Source organism: Manis pentadactyla, chromosome 5, assembly GCF_030020395.1.
Source record: "Manis pentadactyla isolate mManPen7 chromosome 5, mManPen7.hap1, whole genome shotgun sequence".
In the NCBI taxonomy this organism is placed as follows: domain Eukaryota; kingdom Metazoa; phylum Chordata; class Mammalia; order Pholidota; family Manidae; genus Manis; species Manis pentadactyla.
In genome coordinates this window covers 155415540-155431997 of record NC_080023.1, presented here as the reverse complement: position 1 = coordinate 155431997, position 16458 = coordinate 155415540, and the positions used below count along the sequence as shown (strand labels likewise).

At 45.3% G+C, this 16458-nt stretch overlaps 1 protein-coding gene and 1 long non-coding RNA gene across 3 annotated transcripts in view; one reads left to right on the top strand and one right to left on the bottom strand.

Annotated features, from left to right (window-relative positions):
- Nucleotides 1-8596: 8596 nt before the first annotated feature.
- Nucleotides 8597-16458, bottom strand: part of ASIP (agouti signaling protein) — a 111145-nt gene continuing 103283 nt past the window's right edge. Inside the window, exons 3-5 of one of the 2 annotated variants that reach the window (XM_036902526.2) lie at nt 13925-14094; nt 11897-11961; nt 8597-9108 (exon numbers count right to left, since the gene is read on the bottom strand). In XM_036902526.2, coding sequence (XP_036758421.1) covers nt 8932-9108; nt 11897-11961; nt 13925-14084 — 402 coding nt within the window. In that variant the 5' untranslated portion in view covers nt 14085-14094 and the 3' untranslated portion in view covers nt 8597-8931. The remainder of the gene's footprint in view (nt 9109-11896; nt 11962-13924; nt 14095-16458) is intronic. The other variant, XM_057502923.1, reaches the window with a different exon arrangement.
- On the top strand, nt 8903-11853 carry LOC118920937 (uncharacterized). Its single transcript, XR_005028116.2, has 3 exons — nt 8903-9039; nt 9115-9187; nt 9340-11853. It is a non-coding gene; the product is annotated as an uncharacterized LOC118920937 (long non-coding RNA).

Below are 16458 nucleotides of genomic sequence, written 5' to 3'. Positions count from 1 at the left end.
TCAAGCTAGAGGGAATAGGCAGGAAACACAGCTTTGCCATCTCCTGGCACTTCTCTTTTTCTTCCCAGTTTTAAAAAGTTTAAGTGCCTGACAGCAGTAGAAGAAAGGCATCAGGAAAGAGGTGGTGCTTGAAATGGATTTAGAAAGAACTAAAGATTTTTAACACGAGGATTTGAAGGCAAGAGCATTCCAGGCAGCAGAACAGCTTAAGCAGGATGGAGTGAAGGCGTAAGGAGTGGGAGAAGTTGTTTGGCTATAGTCTAGGGGGAGCTATGAGATAAAGGGTTAGAAAGGTGGCCTGGGGGACAGGAAGGAGAGGCCTTGGAACACCAAGATGAGACCTTTGGTTTTAATCCTTGAGCTGCATAGACCCTGAAATGTCCCTACTTGATTGAACATTGAATAGTTAAGGCCTGTTCATTTTAGTACTTTTAGCCTCTGGCCATGAGAGTGTTACTCCCATGTTACTAATGAGGACAGAAGTTCAGGGAGGCCAGGTGCCCTGACCCAAGATCGTATAGTGAAGTTACATGTATATATGTTATGATTCCACTATAAGTAATTTATAAACTTTGGTACTTAAAACAGTTATTAGTAACAAATGGGACCCACTTCTCAACTGATCCTGACACCAATGGTCAAAACAGACTGAGATTCACTACCAGAGCCACAGCTCTTCCTAGCACACCTAACTGTGTGCCAGGCATTATGCTAAGTAAGCCCTTATTTGTTCCTCATGATAACCTCATAGGGACTTGAATTCCAGTTTTACAGATCAGGTAATGGGCTCTGAGAGAGGCCATGAGCGTAAGCTGGCTTTCATACTAGGTAACATTCTATAAGCCCGAATTCCAAACCCTTTCCGCCCTCACAGGTCCCAGACTTAAGAGGAAGGGAGCCTGGTTTCAGACTCCCCAATACTTGGATCAGTAACTCTGAAAACGTAACCCAGGTCCCCTAAAGGTAAGACTGCCACCAGAGATTGCTGCCCGCAGCACCCACCTCAATAACTCTACCATGGTGGTCTTTGGAACAGTGACTTCTCAGTAGAGAAGTGGGAGGCCACCGTTCATCTGAGCCACAGAGTTTAAATGTTGCTCAGCAGTCACGCTGCTCCCTTCAAGGTGCCCCTGCCTACATGTAAGCACACTTCCCTCAAGTGTTTCTCCTCCCAGACACAGGAATACCTTTCCAGATGTTCCTTCCTGTGAGATCCCATGCAGTCCCCCAAATCTGGTCCCCCAGGAGTTCTGGTTTCTGTTATCCAGGCGTTTTATTTTCCCTTTTCCTCTTTGGGGATATCCTGCCAGTTCTCAGAACCTTTTCTTCAACTCCCTCCCCTCAAAAAACAAACAAACCCACCCTTTGCTTTCACATCTTTGTCTCAGTCTTACCTCTGACCTCAGGTCTGCTAATCTGTCACAGGTGTGACACTGACCAGGTATCCACTAAAATCCACAATGAAAGATGTGTCTCGTACATCCCCAGACCCCACTCCTGATGTCTGGGCCCCACCAGTACAGCTTCATGGGGAAAGGAGTTGGCAAGGACCCTGTAGCCTCCAGCATGGTCATGGCTGGGTTTTTTTTTCCAGGAAAGGGAGAAGAGAGGTTAAGGCCTAGACGGTTTTGTGGAACAGTGAGATGGGCTTTGAAAGGAGACCTGGGTTTTCTGTTAACTCACTGTATGACAGCAGGGATAGAAAGATGTACCTCAGATGGTTGTTTTGAGGGTCAAATGATGTGTATGAAGAGTTTCATGTCAAGTTTACAGGTCTGTGTCAGGTACCAGTGAATGTGAGGGAGCTGTTTTGAGGGCAGAAAATTTAGAATACTTAGAAAATTAGACAGACATTAGAAAAATCACAGGATGTTAGAACTAGGAAGGACCTTAGAGTACCTAACAGCTGAATCCAGCATTTGTGTATGGAGAAATGGAGGCCCAAAGAGCTTCAGTGACACACAGTCATCCTGGAGATTTCAGATGTCCTGCTTGCCTCTAGGTCACAGCTCTTTCCTGGTACCTAGGCCCTTTGCCCACCATGTGGCGGCAGTGGGAGAGCCCTGCTGGGCTAGAGGCGCTGGAATTCCTTTTCAGGTCCTGTTGGAGACAAGTAATGAGGAACTTGGAGGACTTGAGGCAGCATGGACTAAAACCCAGGAGGGATGGTGGGCACTGTTGATGCTGAGACCCACTCAGGACTGTCCCAAGGGACAAGTGAAGTGACGGAGGTAGCCAGGGTTGGAGGTAGCTTATGTGATCTGAGTCTTGTCAGTCAGTTTCAATTAGTTCCTCATTGATCAACTCTTCAAACTGGCTCAAAGACAGGCATATGATTCAAGTAGGTCCAGACCCATCCTGAACCCAGGACTTCGGGATTTTTACTAGAAATCTTGTATGCCACACTATAGAGAATTGTCCAACAGTGACTCCTGGAACTTACCTGGGTGCCTGGACCCAGTAGGGGCTGTGCTTCGTAGACCCAGATTTCCCCAGGACTACTGGCTTCCTCTCCTAGGATGGAGGAGTCACAATTTCCCAAGGGTCCCAAAGGTGTCCAAGTGCTGGGCAGTGGGCTTTTTCCTGACAACTCCCATAAATAGTTGGTACCTAAATTCACACTCCTGGCACTCTAATAGTCTGTGTGCCCACTCACAACTGTTCTCATACTTGCCCTGTACAAAAGAGACACAGAGAGATAGGTGGGAACACACACCCACAGTATATCTAACAGAGTGCCATGCCTCAGTATGTCTCTGTGGGGACCTATGCCTGCTCTTCTACTATCTGCTGGCTTATGTATGCCTCCCTAAAGGCTGTTCCTTAACCCAGTGGTTCTTAAACTTAGCACGCATCAGAACTACCTGGAGGGCTTGTTAAAACAGATTGGTGGGCCTACCCCCCAGACCTGATTCAGTAAGCCTGGGATGGGGCCTTATTATTTGCATTTCTAACATATTTCCAGGTGGTACCTATGCTGCTGGTCCATACCAAGTATTGTAGAATTTGCCCCATGCTAGTTGCACAGCAGGTGGCAACTGTAAAAGAGCCCCATCTGCCCTGAAAAATGGAGAAAAGGCACTTTCAGCCTTGGCAGGAACATGAGACTTGAACTGCTTCTTTGCTCCCATGAGAGGAAGCCTGCCTGAGGGTGATGCCAACACAGAATTGAGAGACAGAGTGACACATTCCAGAGGGCCTGAATCTAGCCATACTTTATAAACTAGACCTACCTTGTGGATTTTTTAGTGATGTGAACAAGAACAACAACAAAGTTTCCTCTTTCCCTTTAGCCCGTTTGAACTGGTGGTTGTCCCTGGCAATTTCAAGAGTCCTGCTGAGGTGGAAAAGAGAGATGGAGCCAGGTTGTAGGACAACAGAAAAGAAAATGGGAAGAAAAGACCTTGGGGCCCAGTCTCTTGAAAGGTGTGTTGGCTTTAGATAGACAGAATTTCCTAAGCCTGGCTTTCAGTGGCCTAGTGGTTAAGGGTAGAAGCTTTGGAATGAAGTAGGCTAGGTGTGAAACCCAGTGCTGAGGTGTGAGGTCTAGGAACTACACTTAACCTCTCTGTGCTCTAGTTCTCTTATTTACAATAATGTCTAATCCAAGAAGCAAATCTGGGAGCCTACGTATCATCCTGGCATGAAGTAGCTGCTCAATTAACAGTCACTGTTAGTATGATATTATGATAATGGCAGAACATACGGGCAGCAGCCCTGGGTCCCTGGTAACAGGGAGGGAGCAACCTCAGGCACCCTGGGAATAGTGGGCATGTCTTGGCCCTCTGGAAGCTTCGGTGAGTACAGGGGCTCCGTGATTCTGGCTTGGGTGAAATTATTGAGGATTGCTTGGGATGCAGTACAGCTGGGCCTTCCTGGAGGAGAAGGGTATTCCTGTCAGATAAGAGATCAATTTAAGATCTCCAGATCTTAAAGACTAATTAATTAAAGACTAATTATTTAAGACTGGGAAACCGAGTCTGCCTTGGGATTTCAAAGGGATAACCCTTGGCCCAGTGACTTGAATGTACCCTTGCCCTCAAGTCCCTCTCTTCTCTTTATTTCGCAGCTTCCCAGGGGCTGTACTGCCCGCCTTTGCTACTAGGCCCCATCTCTACTTTTCCTGGGCAATTCCAATATGCACATATTATGCAGATTTCTAGATGTTGATAGATATTGGGATAAATAATGAAAGGGAAGAAAAACTAAACTTCCTAAAGTCATAAGGCTTTGATTTTGAGGGAAATCAGCTCACGTAATGGTTTGTAAATGTGACCTTACCAATTTAGGTGACTTGGGAAGGTTATTTTTTATCATTATTATCATTATATTAATTTTTCTAGTAGCTGTGTTTTATTATTGCTCTGGTAGTCTATGTAGCCATTGGGTCCAGGAAAAAAGGAGCCCTGGGAGGTGTGAATGAAAGGCCCCCACCAGTAAGATGGCGAACTTCCGGCTTCTCTTCCGGGTCCTCGGTTCCCGCCGGCGCCACCTGAAGCCCAATCACCCCTCACCCCCCTCCCAATCCCAGCACCTAGCCAATAGCCACCAGCCCCGTAGAAGTAACACCACAATCACCCCATGCCCCTTCCTATATAACCCAGCACCTTTCCCCAATAAAGCGGAATTCTACAGTGAATTGCTGCTGTGTGTCGCTCCCTTCCTTTCAGTGAAAACCGGTAGAAACTAAAAGAATGAAGCTATTTGCTGACCTCCCCAGACAACAAGATGGTACAGTCATAATCACCACCACCATCATCATCATCACGATCATCACCAGTTAGACTCTACAACCCCCACAGTCTGCGGGGAGAGCTGGCAATAGCAACGGTCTCTCTGCAAACCTTCAGTAGAAAACTCCTTTCTGAAGTGAACTTGAGCATTTGATGGTTTTACCAATAAAACAAAAGACATTCCTGTCTCACTCCAGCCCTCCCAACACCCCCCCCCCTGCCTATATTCCACAATAAATATTCTTGGCGCATGGAAGAAGAGAAGAACAAGTTTACTCTAGACTAATCTGAAATTTACTATAGATGGTTTGGCTACTCAAATTTTTTTACTTCATCTATCCTGTCCCCTTCCCACATGGGAATTTGCTCTTGGAATTAAAATCATTTATAAAGTTCCTTTGTATGACTGGAGGTAATTTCTGGACAGTGGGTGAAGATGCTAGATCTGTGGTTGTTCAAACAGCTGGGGAGGATCTTAGAATAAGGAACCGAAGATTGTCCATAGGTTGCCCTGTGGTCCACAATCTAAGAAAGGGTTTGACGCCCTAAGGTCTTGCTACCCCTTAGGGAGTGGTTTTTGAAGTATATTCCTTCTGTAGAACCATAAGAAACATGGAAACTTTAATTTCCACTTTTAAAAGCTGTAATAAAAATATGTGTGTTTAAATGTGATATGTACCAAATTTTACCACACTGGTGACCACATGGACCAGATTCCGAAATAAACCTATTATTGCTGTTTCTGTTTAAGAGAAGACCGTTCTGAGGTCCCAGAGTGAACTGCTGAAACCTTTTTTTGAACAACTTCCCTGTGTAAATTAGACCTTTCTCAGTAGTATGCAACCAAAAGAAAAGATGGAAACATACTGGTTGCTGAGGCTACTAAGAGGTTAATCTCTAATCCCAAATTTCAAATTTTTGTGTGATCATTCTAACACTATACTGATTTAAAACTGCTTTAATGTGTATTATATAATGAGGTTCCCCCTTAAGATTTCAACTAAGGAAAGGGCACCTCTCAAAGAAAAGAAAAGAAAAGAAAAAAAAACATTGCTTCAGATTATGTTGCAGAATTTCTGGGGCTGGAAGTGTTCTCAAAATAAATCTGGAGTCCAGTTCTCTCATAGTAGCCAGTTGCAGATTTTCATCCATTATTATTACAATTGTATTTTTTATTGTCTTTTGGAGAATTACCTTTCCTACATTACAAACAGATTTTGTGGGACTATCATCTAAAATGGACCATCCTTTCCTGGGTACCACGTCAGGTCACTCCGATTCTTTCTTCTGGGAGTTTGAATTAATATTGTCCAATGCACGTGGCAAGTGTTTGGAGTTAACTATTCCTATGGTCTTGCCCTGAAGACATTGTCCATTGGTTTCTTTGACCTGGCTCCTTTAGCGCCCCTCAGGGTACTGTGCTTTTAGAGGCTTGTATGGCTTTTCCTTTGATTCTGGTTCACAGACCTCTCCAGTAGACTACTGTCTCCCTTTATTTTTTGCATAGGCTAGCCAGAACTGTTTCTGTTGTTTGCAACCAATACACTCTGATTTACTCTTCATTTTGCAAATGGGTAAATGGTAGTAGCATCAAGAAGCCAGTGACTTGTTCAAGGCTGAGCTGTGAGAACTTTGCACATGAGTTTAAGGCCATGCCATAGAGGAAGAAATGATCCTGAATCAAGCCACAAAAGTAGAACAAATCTTTCTAGAACAGAGTTCATCCTGAGTGTGTATGAGAGAGAAAAAGTTGGAGGGGGTAGCAAAGGAGGGAGAAAACAATGGTGTGGTAAATCTTGGGGGAAGGGGAAGATCTTCATAAAGGTGGAAACATAATTGAGCCACAGATGTGTTTCAATACTGATCACTCAGGCAGGACTTGGCAGAATTATATTTTTAGGACCTTAAGGTTTGAAGAATTCTGAAAAGGTGGAGAAATGTTAGGGTCTCAATCTGAAGGAGAACCTGGACATATAAATACCTAACCAGGGATCTGAGTCAATAGAAACAAAAACTGAGAATCAGAGGGAATAGACCATATTTGCTAACAATGGTTTTAGCTTCTAACAAGGGCCAGTGGTCATGGCCCACTGGCCCGTAATCTCTGTAAGGAGAGAATCCATATTAGACTTGTTTGTTCAACACAGTTTCCACAGCACCTGGCATAATGTGTGGCACATAGTAGGTGTTTAATACATATTTGCTGAATGAGTGAATGGGTTGGTCTTCCATGTAGTTGTCTGGACCCAACAGCCAACTAGTTTTGTCACTAATGGACAGGGTCTTTGGCTTTGCACCCCAAGCCTCACCCCTGGGGGCCAAATGGTGCCTGTTTGGTGAGCAATGGAAAACACAGACGCAGAGTTTGCAATATGGTCCCAATATTCTTATTACTGACAACATTTTCTCAGCAGCTGCTGTGGTACAAGACCAAAAGCTTCTTGCCCTACAGGCTTGCAGCCTAATGACAGAAAACAAAACAAACAACTGATAGCGTTTCTCTGTGTGTGTGTGTTTTTGTAAGGCACAGGAAGCATCACTATCTCAGATTTAAAATAAGAACAGCAAGAATGATTATTTCCCACTTATAGACAGGAAATGAAAGCCCAGAGAAACATAGAGACTTGCCAAGTGTGCAGACTTGTGTCGCCAGCCTCGCCTGGAGTACCCATTTTTCTTGTGCTCCATCCAGGTGGTTCCTACTCTATCCAATGTAGGGTCTGAGGTTTGCCTTCCAGATTCCATACTAGCTATGTCACTGCAGGCAAAACCTGGGTTTTTTTTTTCCAGTTGGGAAAAAGTCCTTGGAAAAGATAGAGTTTTACAGAATTTAAAAAGTAGAAGACTGTAAATGGACAAGTGGGCCAGGAGAGTTGTGTTGCCTATATTGGCCCTTGAGTCCCACTGTCTTCACCTCTGTGGGCAGAGATACAGGGTAGTTATCAAGGTTGAGGCAACTGCTCCACCTAATTCTGTCTCATAGCCTCCCTAGAATCTTTCCTGTGTACAGGCCTTTAAAAAATAATCTTGTTATGCCATCATTGTTAGCAGCTTTATCTTTCTTGCTTATAGTGATTCCTTGGGGAAGAGCTCCAGCTTCCGGGGGGTACGGACAGGTAGCACCTCACCTTTTCTCCCTACCAACAGGTATGCCCCTAGCCGAGCAGTACAAGCAGATGTCATTTGGAGCCTTTGTCCCTCGAGGCACTGGGAGTTCCCATGTGACCCCCAGTGCTGGCTGATCCTTCCTCACAGATCTTGCTCCCCCCTCTACCTGCTCTGTCCCCAAAGCAGCATCTCACATGCTCCCCTTGCAGGGTCCTTCCAAAGATGTAGTGCTGCACTCAGTTTCTCACAGACTCAAAGAAGCTTTAAGGATGGAATTTCAGGCAATACTTGGGACATTTTAGGTGACAGGCCCCAATAATTCAGGACAAAGATTGCTGCCTACTCACCATGCCTAGGCCCACTGCCTGGTTACTGGCTGACAGAGCTGGGTCGGAGTGAGGAAGGATTCCCGAACCCCTGCTTCTTACTTGGAGCCCAAACTCTAGGCTGCTGGACTTAGAAATGCCTGGGGACCCATAGTCAGTGTTCACTTAGCCTGGAGTGGGAATAATTCATCTTAAGCCCCAAGGCCTCTGAGAGCCTGAGAGAAAGGGAGCGGGCACAAGCGGCACCTTTGTTTGGGAGCCCCTTAAGGCTCTAGGCCCCGCAGACCAGAGCCTTCTGGCTGCAGGGACCTGAGGCAAAACCCAGTCACAACCATTCTTGTTTTTATCTGAAGACTCCCCAGGACGGGTAAGGCTATTCCTTAATACTTCTCTGCCTGACCAGTCTGCATTTCCTGGTTTTTCCCAGCTTTAGGGGGCAGCATTGTCTCCAGCGGAGAAACGCTTAACAGGAGTGCAGCTCCTAAAGCGGGTAATCCAGTTTCCCCAGGCCCAGAAGACAGCGCGTGCGCAGTCCGCGGGACGTCAGAGAAAGAGCCACACACTTTCGCGCAGCCTACATATATTTGATTGTCAGCCAAGACCAAGCCAAGTCTCCCTGAAATCGTGCCTCTGGAAAGCTCCGGCCCAACCTCAGCAGCCGCGCCCGCGCTCAGTCCTTCCTAAGACTTCCTAGCCATACCTCCTAGAGATCACCCGCCAGGAAAGGGCCCCTAGGGTCCCCGGGGAGCCGGGAGGCAGGAAGCTCAGCAAGTGCGGCTGAGCACGCGGCAGGAGCAGGCGCTGCGGAAGAAGCGGCACTGGCAGGAGGCGCACGGGTCGCAGCAGGCGGGTGACGGTGGCCAGCAGCTCTTGTGGGTGGCTACGCAGGGGGTGGGCGGCGGGGGCCGGGGTCGAGCCACCTTCTTCATCGGAGACTGTTTCTGCAGGGAAACGCTGGGGCTGCCCGAGACGGCCACGCCCGCCCCACCCGTCCTCACCTCTGCCTGGCAACTCCTTGAGGTACGGAGGCACGGGGCTGACATCCGCAGCCCGCTCGGCTCCTGTCCGCAGAGCACCCTTAGCGGGTCCCCGCCTGCTCCCCTAGTCATGTGTCCCTGACCTCCTCACCACCAAAACTCACCTGGCCTAATCTGGCCCTCTTTTCTCCCTAGGGAATCCCACGCAGCTCCACACTTTAAAAAAACTACCATCTCTGGTGTCTCCCTTCCAGTTGCACACAACCCCTGCAGTTCTGCCTTCACAGTCCATCCGAGGTTCATCCACTTCCTCACCACCTCTGCTACCCTGGGCCAGGTCCTGGTTATCTTCCGTCTGCTGTCCTGGTTCCCTGACAGTCCACCCTCCAGTGCACCAAAGGGACCTCTCCTGAAACCTATGATGGCATCTACTCTGGCCTAAACTCCCCAGTGGTTTTCTTTGCAGCTAGAATGAAACAAACTTGACTTGGCCATTGAGGCCCTCTGTGGTGGACCCCGCCCACCTTTCAGACCTATCTGCCGCACTGCCTCGCTGGCCTGCTTTCTGTGCATGGAAAATGAGTTCCTGCTGCAGGGCCTTTGAGCTGGCCACCCCCTTCCTAGGGACAGTGCTGTTCAATACAGGTAGCCACTAGTCATATGTGTATGTGGCTCCTGAGTACTTGAAATGAGTCTAGTGCAACTGAAGAACTGAAGCTTCAAATTTTATTTAATTTTAATTAAAACTAGTGTAAAATTTTTTCACTAAAAACTTTGTTAGGACTACATTTGACTTAAACTGTTAAAAAGTAGCATTGGAATTGAGATGTGCTGTAAATGTAAAATATACACCAGGTTTCAAAGAGTGCAAAAAAATGAATGTAAAATATCTCAACTTTTAATATTGATTACATATTAAAATAATATTTTGGATATACTGGGTTAAATATTTTCAAGTACGTGCTTCTTTTTACTTTTTAAAATGTGGCTACTAGAAAATTTTAAATTGTATGTGTGGCTCACTGTATTTCTTTTGGGCATAGCTGCTCGAGATTACTGCATTTTTTAGTCTTTATATTTAAGCGCTGCTTCTTTAGGCTTTCTCCAACCAGCCTTCCCTTCAGTGTGTCTCATTACTATGCTTTAAGTTCCTTCACAATGTTTATCATCATCTGAATATATTTTACCTATTTATTGGTTTACTTGTTCACCTCTTTTCCCCACAGGAACGTAAGCTTCATGAAATCAGATGTATCTCTCTTGTTCGCTTCTACATTCCTAGTACCTAGCATGTAAATTGATTTGTCAATTATATATTCTTATATGTCAATCATCTGATCTGCTTGTTTACTTTACTGAAGGCCCAGAGAGGACCAGGGACTTTCTCAAGACCACACAGTGCCAGGACCCATTTCCCAATGCCTAATCCAGGACTCCCTGCTTTGGCTACAGCTGATGTGATAAACTGAGGCGCACTAAGACAGGAATAATGTGTATGTTTCACATTATAAATAAGGCATTCAACAATGCCTTAATCCAGTATTTCCTAAAGTGTGAAAAGCTGTACTATGGTGGTGTGATTTTAGGTGGAACATGAATATTAAATGATGCTGAATCGTGTTGGTGAGAAAGGATGCCTTTTTCAATCTCTTTCATCTTGAAAGGCTCAGTTTGGTGTCAGTATATCCTTAATGGTTCCCTAACACTTTCCAGTCTGCCTTTTAACATAGAGAGTAAGCCTCAGATTTAGAGCCTTTGGTAGGCAACACTATCCAAATGAATCTCCTAACAATATTCTATTTTCATGTTACTTATTTTTGTGGTTACCTTCTATTTATGATAAGTAATACTGGTTTTCTATCACAGTTATATATACATATATATTTTTTAAGTTTTAATTTTAAACAAATATATTAAATAGATGAAAATCAGTCATGGCAAAAGTTGTGGAAATGGTTCTGAAATAACTGAAGTTTAGAAAACATTGAATTTATACAAAAGAATGAGTGAAGGGACTGTTGGTTACCATGGGGAAGCAGTTGGGGTAAGGGGGTGGGAAGGGGGTTAAAGGGGCACAAAAATTGTCAATCATAGTGTAGGTTGGTCATGGGGATAGTAATACAGCATGGAGAATATAGCCAATGATTCTGTAACATCTTCCTTTGTTGACAGATAGAGGCTGTACTGCGGTGAGGGGAGGATTTAATAATATGGCTAACTGTTGAACCATTGTGTGGTATACTTGAAACTAATATAAGATTATATATCAACTAGATTTCAGCTAAAAAAAGAAAGAGTGATGGTGGAATTTCAGGTGGAGGGATAGCTAGCATAAGAAGATGCTTTATTAGTAGGTAAGCTATTTTGCTCGATAGACCTCAGCTCTCCGAGCTTCTGCTGGGTGATGTGGTGGTCTGGCTCAGGCACATTGAAGGTGATCAATGTGAGCACATTCCCTGCTCTTTCCTGACAGGTCTAGAATATCCTGTTTTCCTGGTGAGAGGCAAGGCAGTAAAGGATGTTAGTTTTGAACTTAGGTTCTGGAGTTAAATATCCAGGTTTGAATTCTAGCTCTGCTAAGTAAGAACTGTGTGATTTTATGTTAGTTACTGAACAAGGAAGGCCAGGAAGCCTTTAGGTGGCTTTCAGTTTCTTTCATTCATGTAGTTCTGGAAAATATTTCATTTAGTTCTTAGCAAGAACTCCCTTTTAAGTCCAGCCCCACCCCCACAATGAGAACTCCAAGGCCTACCTTGGAAAATCTCTTCTTCTGTTCTGCCTCTTTTCTGCTGATGTTTTTGGATTTCTTGTTCAGTGCTTCAAAGAGAAACAGAAGGAACAAAACCAGATGTTTCTGGGGGCCCTGAGCTGCTACGAAGTGGGAGGCACTGAAGGGGATCCAGGAAGTCCCAGGTTAGGGGAGAGGTTGGGAGGGGGAGGTGTCTAGATGGATCACATCTTGAGACTTGGGCCAGCAGGTTCTTGTTAGCCTGGGTGCTGACCTGGGACCGGGAACGGAGAGCCAAGTGCCTTTCCTCTGCAGAAAGGCAAAGGGGAAATCCCAGAAGGCCTTGTAAAACAGACTTAGTGTCATGTATATAGATGGACCTGTGTTTCCTGTATTCTTTTATTTTTATTTATTTTTATTTTTTATTTTGGTATCATTCATGTACAATTACATGAGCAACATTATGGTTACTAGACTCCCCCCATTATCAAGTCCCCACCACATACCCCATTACAGTCACTGTCCATCAGCGTAGTAAGATGCTATAGAGTCACTACTTGTCTTCTCTGTGTTATACTGCCTTCCCTGTGCTCCTGTATTCTTATTTTCCATTTCTCAGGGCTTTGGAGCCAGGCGCACCTGATTGGAACCCTAACTCTGCCTTATAACAGCTGTTTAACCTTAGGCAACCTACTTAACCTCCTTAAGATTCACTTTTCTCATCTGCAAATAGGGTACTATAATATCACTTTGCTGGGTTGTCTTAAGGATAAACGAAGGATGTTTATAAAGTGGAAAGTCTGGTACATTGGAGGTAATTAATCAGTGTTGATATGCCCTAGCCCCTTCTCTGCTCTTCCCTGATATATCTAGAATATCCTCTCTTTCTAGTGAGAAGCAAGGTAGTAAGGGATATTAGCTTTGCACTTAGGTTCTGGAGTTAAGCACCTGGGTTTGAATTCTGGCTCTGCTAATTAAGAACTGTGTGATATTATGTTACTTATTTAACTTTTGCAAGCCTCAATTTCCTCAATGTGAAAAAGGAATAAAAATAGTACTCATTTCGTATTATTCAGCCATAAGAAGAAAACAAATCCTACCATTTGCAACAATGTGAATGGAGCTAGAGGGTATTATGTTCAGTGAAATAAGCCAGGTGGAGAAAGACAAGTACCAAATGATTTCACTCATCTGTGGAGCATAAGAGCAAAGCAAAAACTGAAGGAACAAAACAGTAGCAGAGTCACAGAACCCAAGAATGGACTAACAGTTGCCAAAGGGAAAGGGACTTGGGGGTGGGGGGCAGAGTGGGTGGGAAGGGAGGGAGAAGGGGAACAAGGGACATTATGATTAGCACACATAATATAGCAGGGGGGCACGGGAAAGGCAGTATAGCACAGAGAAGACAAGTAGTGATTCTATAGCATCTTACTAAGCTGATGGACAGTGACTGTAATGGGGTATGTGGTGGGAACTTGATAATGGGGGAAATCTAGTAACCACAATGTAGCTCATATAAGTGTATATTAATGATACCAAAAAAAAAAAGTACTCATTTCACAGTGCCTAGTGACACCGTAAGTATATTTGTTATCAGACGAAGTCGAACAAAAAGATCTCCAGTGGCTCTAATGCCTGATGTTTTTCCCTGAGCAGTCATTCTCAATTCTCAACTCTGGCAATGAAAAGACTAGTTTGTCCCAGACTTGGTTATATTCTGCAGCATTTCCTAAAATTTTTACTGTTGGGAGTTCTATGATTCAATAAAATTCTGAAATGCTAAGTTAAACCAGATGCACCAAGTGTCTTGACCTCAGGCCTTCTCAAAAGCTCTAACATGCTAAGCTGCATATTACACTAGCGGCATGCAGAGCTTTCCCAAACCAAGTGAGTCAAGGGACGCTTTATTCCTCCAGGATTATTTTGAGGAATGAGCACAAAGGAGCTCTGACCTATAACAGAGGATCCTAGTATCAGCCTGGGAAGCATATTTGAAATCCTGCAGGCCATTCTTATGGATCAGGGCCCTGGGCCCTAGGCCAGGCTACTTACCCACAATATAGACACATGGGGAACCCAGCAGGTTCACGGAGGAGTTGCTCATCAGGCTCCTGTCATCTCTGGGCTTTTCCTCAGGTACCAGGTGGCTGTAGGCAGTGAGGAAGCACAGACAGACCGGCAGGGTGGCCAGGAGCAGGCGGGTGACATCCATCTCTGGAGGCCTGGGAGGGACAGAGAAGGCAGGCAGGGTAGTGGGCGAGGGGTCCTCGCAAGAGAACTTGCCCTCCTGCTTTCTTTGGGCTGGTATTCTGACCCCATTCCACAGTGTCCCAGTGGGGCTGGAGGACCACCAAGGCTTAGGACAGGGAAGGGGAACTGACGAAGAAGAAGAGAGAAATGAAAGATGAGGAGGGGAAGAAAGACAAGGGAAGGAGGAAGACTGAAGCCAAGAGGGAAGCAATGCACTGCAATTGACCACTGCCTCCCAGAGTGTGGGTGCTGGCTTTTTTCAAAAGTCCATGGCCCCAGGAGACTTGGGCCTTGGGGGAGTTGTTGAAAGGTCCCCAGTAGTGCCTCACAGTGGCAGGGGTTTTACTAAGTGCTGAGAATAAGGCTCATAAGTTAAGACTCACTGAGAAGGATGCAGGGATAAATGGCTCCTTCAGACAAGTGTCTGCGTGCTCATGTGTGCTGTATTCCCACACTGAGAGGGAACGAATGCAGGTATGGTTTGGGTCAGAAGGATAGAGCTATCGACCTAAACTAACTGGATTTTCTGATTTATTGATTACTAGCTGAATTTTGATGAAGCAGACAGTCTCAAAGTAGATTTCTTCCCATGAATGCCTGGATTTGGCACAATCAGGGTCCACAGCTTCAGGAGCACCTTCATCTTCTCTGAGTGTGGGATTCCCACCTCTCACCATCCTGTGCTTATTCTCTCTGGTCCGGGAAAAAGTTGAGGCTGCTCTTCGCATGTTCTCTCCACCCTGTGATGAGGCACCGTGGGTGAGAAGAGAATGAAATGTGCTGGCTGCCCACCCCGGGCTCCCCTTAGAGAAGCCTGGCCGTTCTAGTCTCTTCCTCCCAGCCCTCAGCTGGGCTCGGGCTACATCCAGGGTGAGGGGACCCAAACAGCTGGTCCCCAACATTACTGTAAACTTCTTGAAGTTGGAGGGGACAGTCCCTTCCTTTTGAAGTCCACCCTTTACCCTCTCAGCCCTAATTCCACTTCTTCGGATTTTTTTCAGATCCTTTCATCAGTGGGTGTTTGCCTATCATGAACTGGCCACCAATCTTCTTTTTCAAAGCCTGGTAGTGAGTCAAATACATGAGCGCTGGGCTGGAATAAGGGCGTCCAGGTTCCTGTCTTGGCTCAAGCATTGATCAGATCTGTGACTCTGAGCCCATGCACTCTTTTTTTATGAACTCCAATTTCCTTCTTGGTAAAGTGAGGTGGGTGGGCTAGCTCAGTGGTTTGCATTCGCAGGGGACCTCTTCCTTTAAACACTGATTTGCAGAATCCCAATATGTAAAACAGAAAGAGGCAATAAAGAGATTTCCCAAGCAACTTGTATGTTTTTGTGTGGTGGGGCAACACATCTCCTCAGGCCCTAAAACCCAGAATATCTCCTGAGGCCCTAAGGATCCCAGTTCAGGGTTGTTGACCTCTGAGGTTCCTAGCCCCCGTTAGCAGCAGTTAACCAAACAAATGCATATCAGCAAAGGCTGGGGACTGGGGCATAGTAATTTGCTCCATTCTCTGCTTCTCAGAACTGTGTGATGGTCTCTGTCAAAGTCCTTCTCACATTGTTTATGTGTTTGTCTCTAACTTGATTTAAAAAAAAGAGGTCATGTTTTACTCATTTCTGTGGCCCCAAACCTGGCACAGTGGCCAGTCAAGAGCAGTAAACCAGCAAATGTCAGCTGAATAAAATGCTCATGTCCTAAACTAAACTCATCTTCTTGGCTAGGGGGCTTCCAAAAAGAACACTGTTAGTTGTCTCTTTAGCATCAACTATGATCTTTCCTTTTTCTAAGAGGACCTGGATTTCCTAGATTTTGGGTTACAGTGACCTGATCCCACATTCGGGGCACCTTGATTTATTCATGATAAACAGCATAACCCTAGCTCACCCTCCCAGTACTGGTTCAGACATGGGCAGGATAGAAATGACTGAAAATGATCTAACCAGAGGACACCCAGGCCTTTTTCTGATTATTTAGGGAAGCTCTTTCTCTCTCTCTGGATATGTAATAAAAAGCCCATAGTCCTGATTAGTGCTGGCTACCATCTTATAAAGGAAGTCAGTTTTAGGACAAAGCTGACATAGTACAAGGCAGATTGGACATACGGTCAGAAAGGACATTGGTAACATAATTACGCCATAGATTAGAACTTGCCTGAAGCCCATCTTATATCTGGACTTATCAGGTAGATAAGCCAATACATTCCCTTTATTGTTTTAAATTAGACTGCGTTGAGTTTTCTGTTACTGTCACCCCCAGGCTTTCTAAGGATACCTTGCCTTGTCAACTGTCCTGGAATTGCATCTTCAAGTCTAAAGTTAGACTCTCAGGTAAAA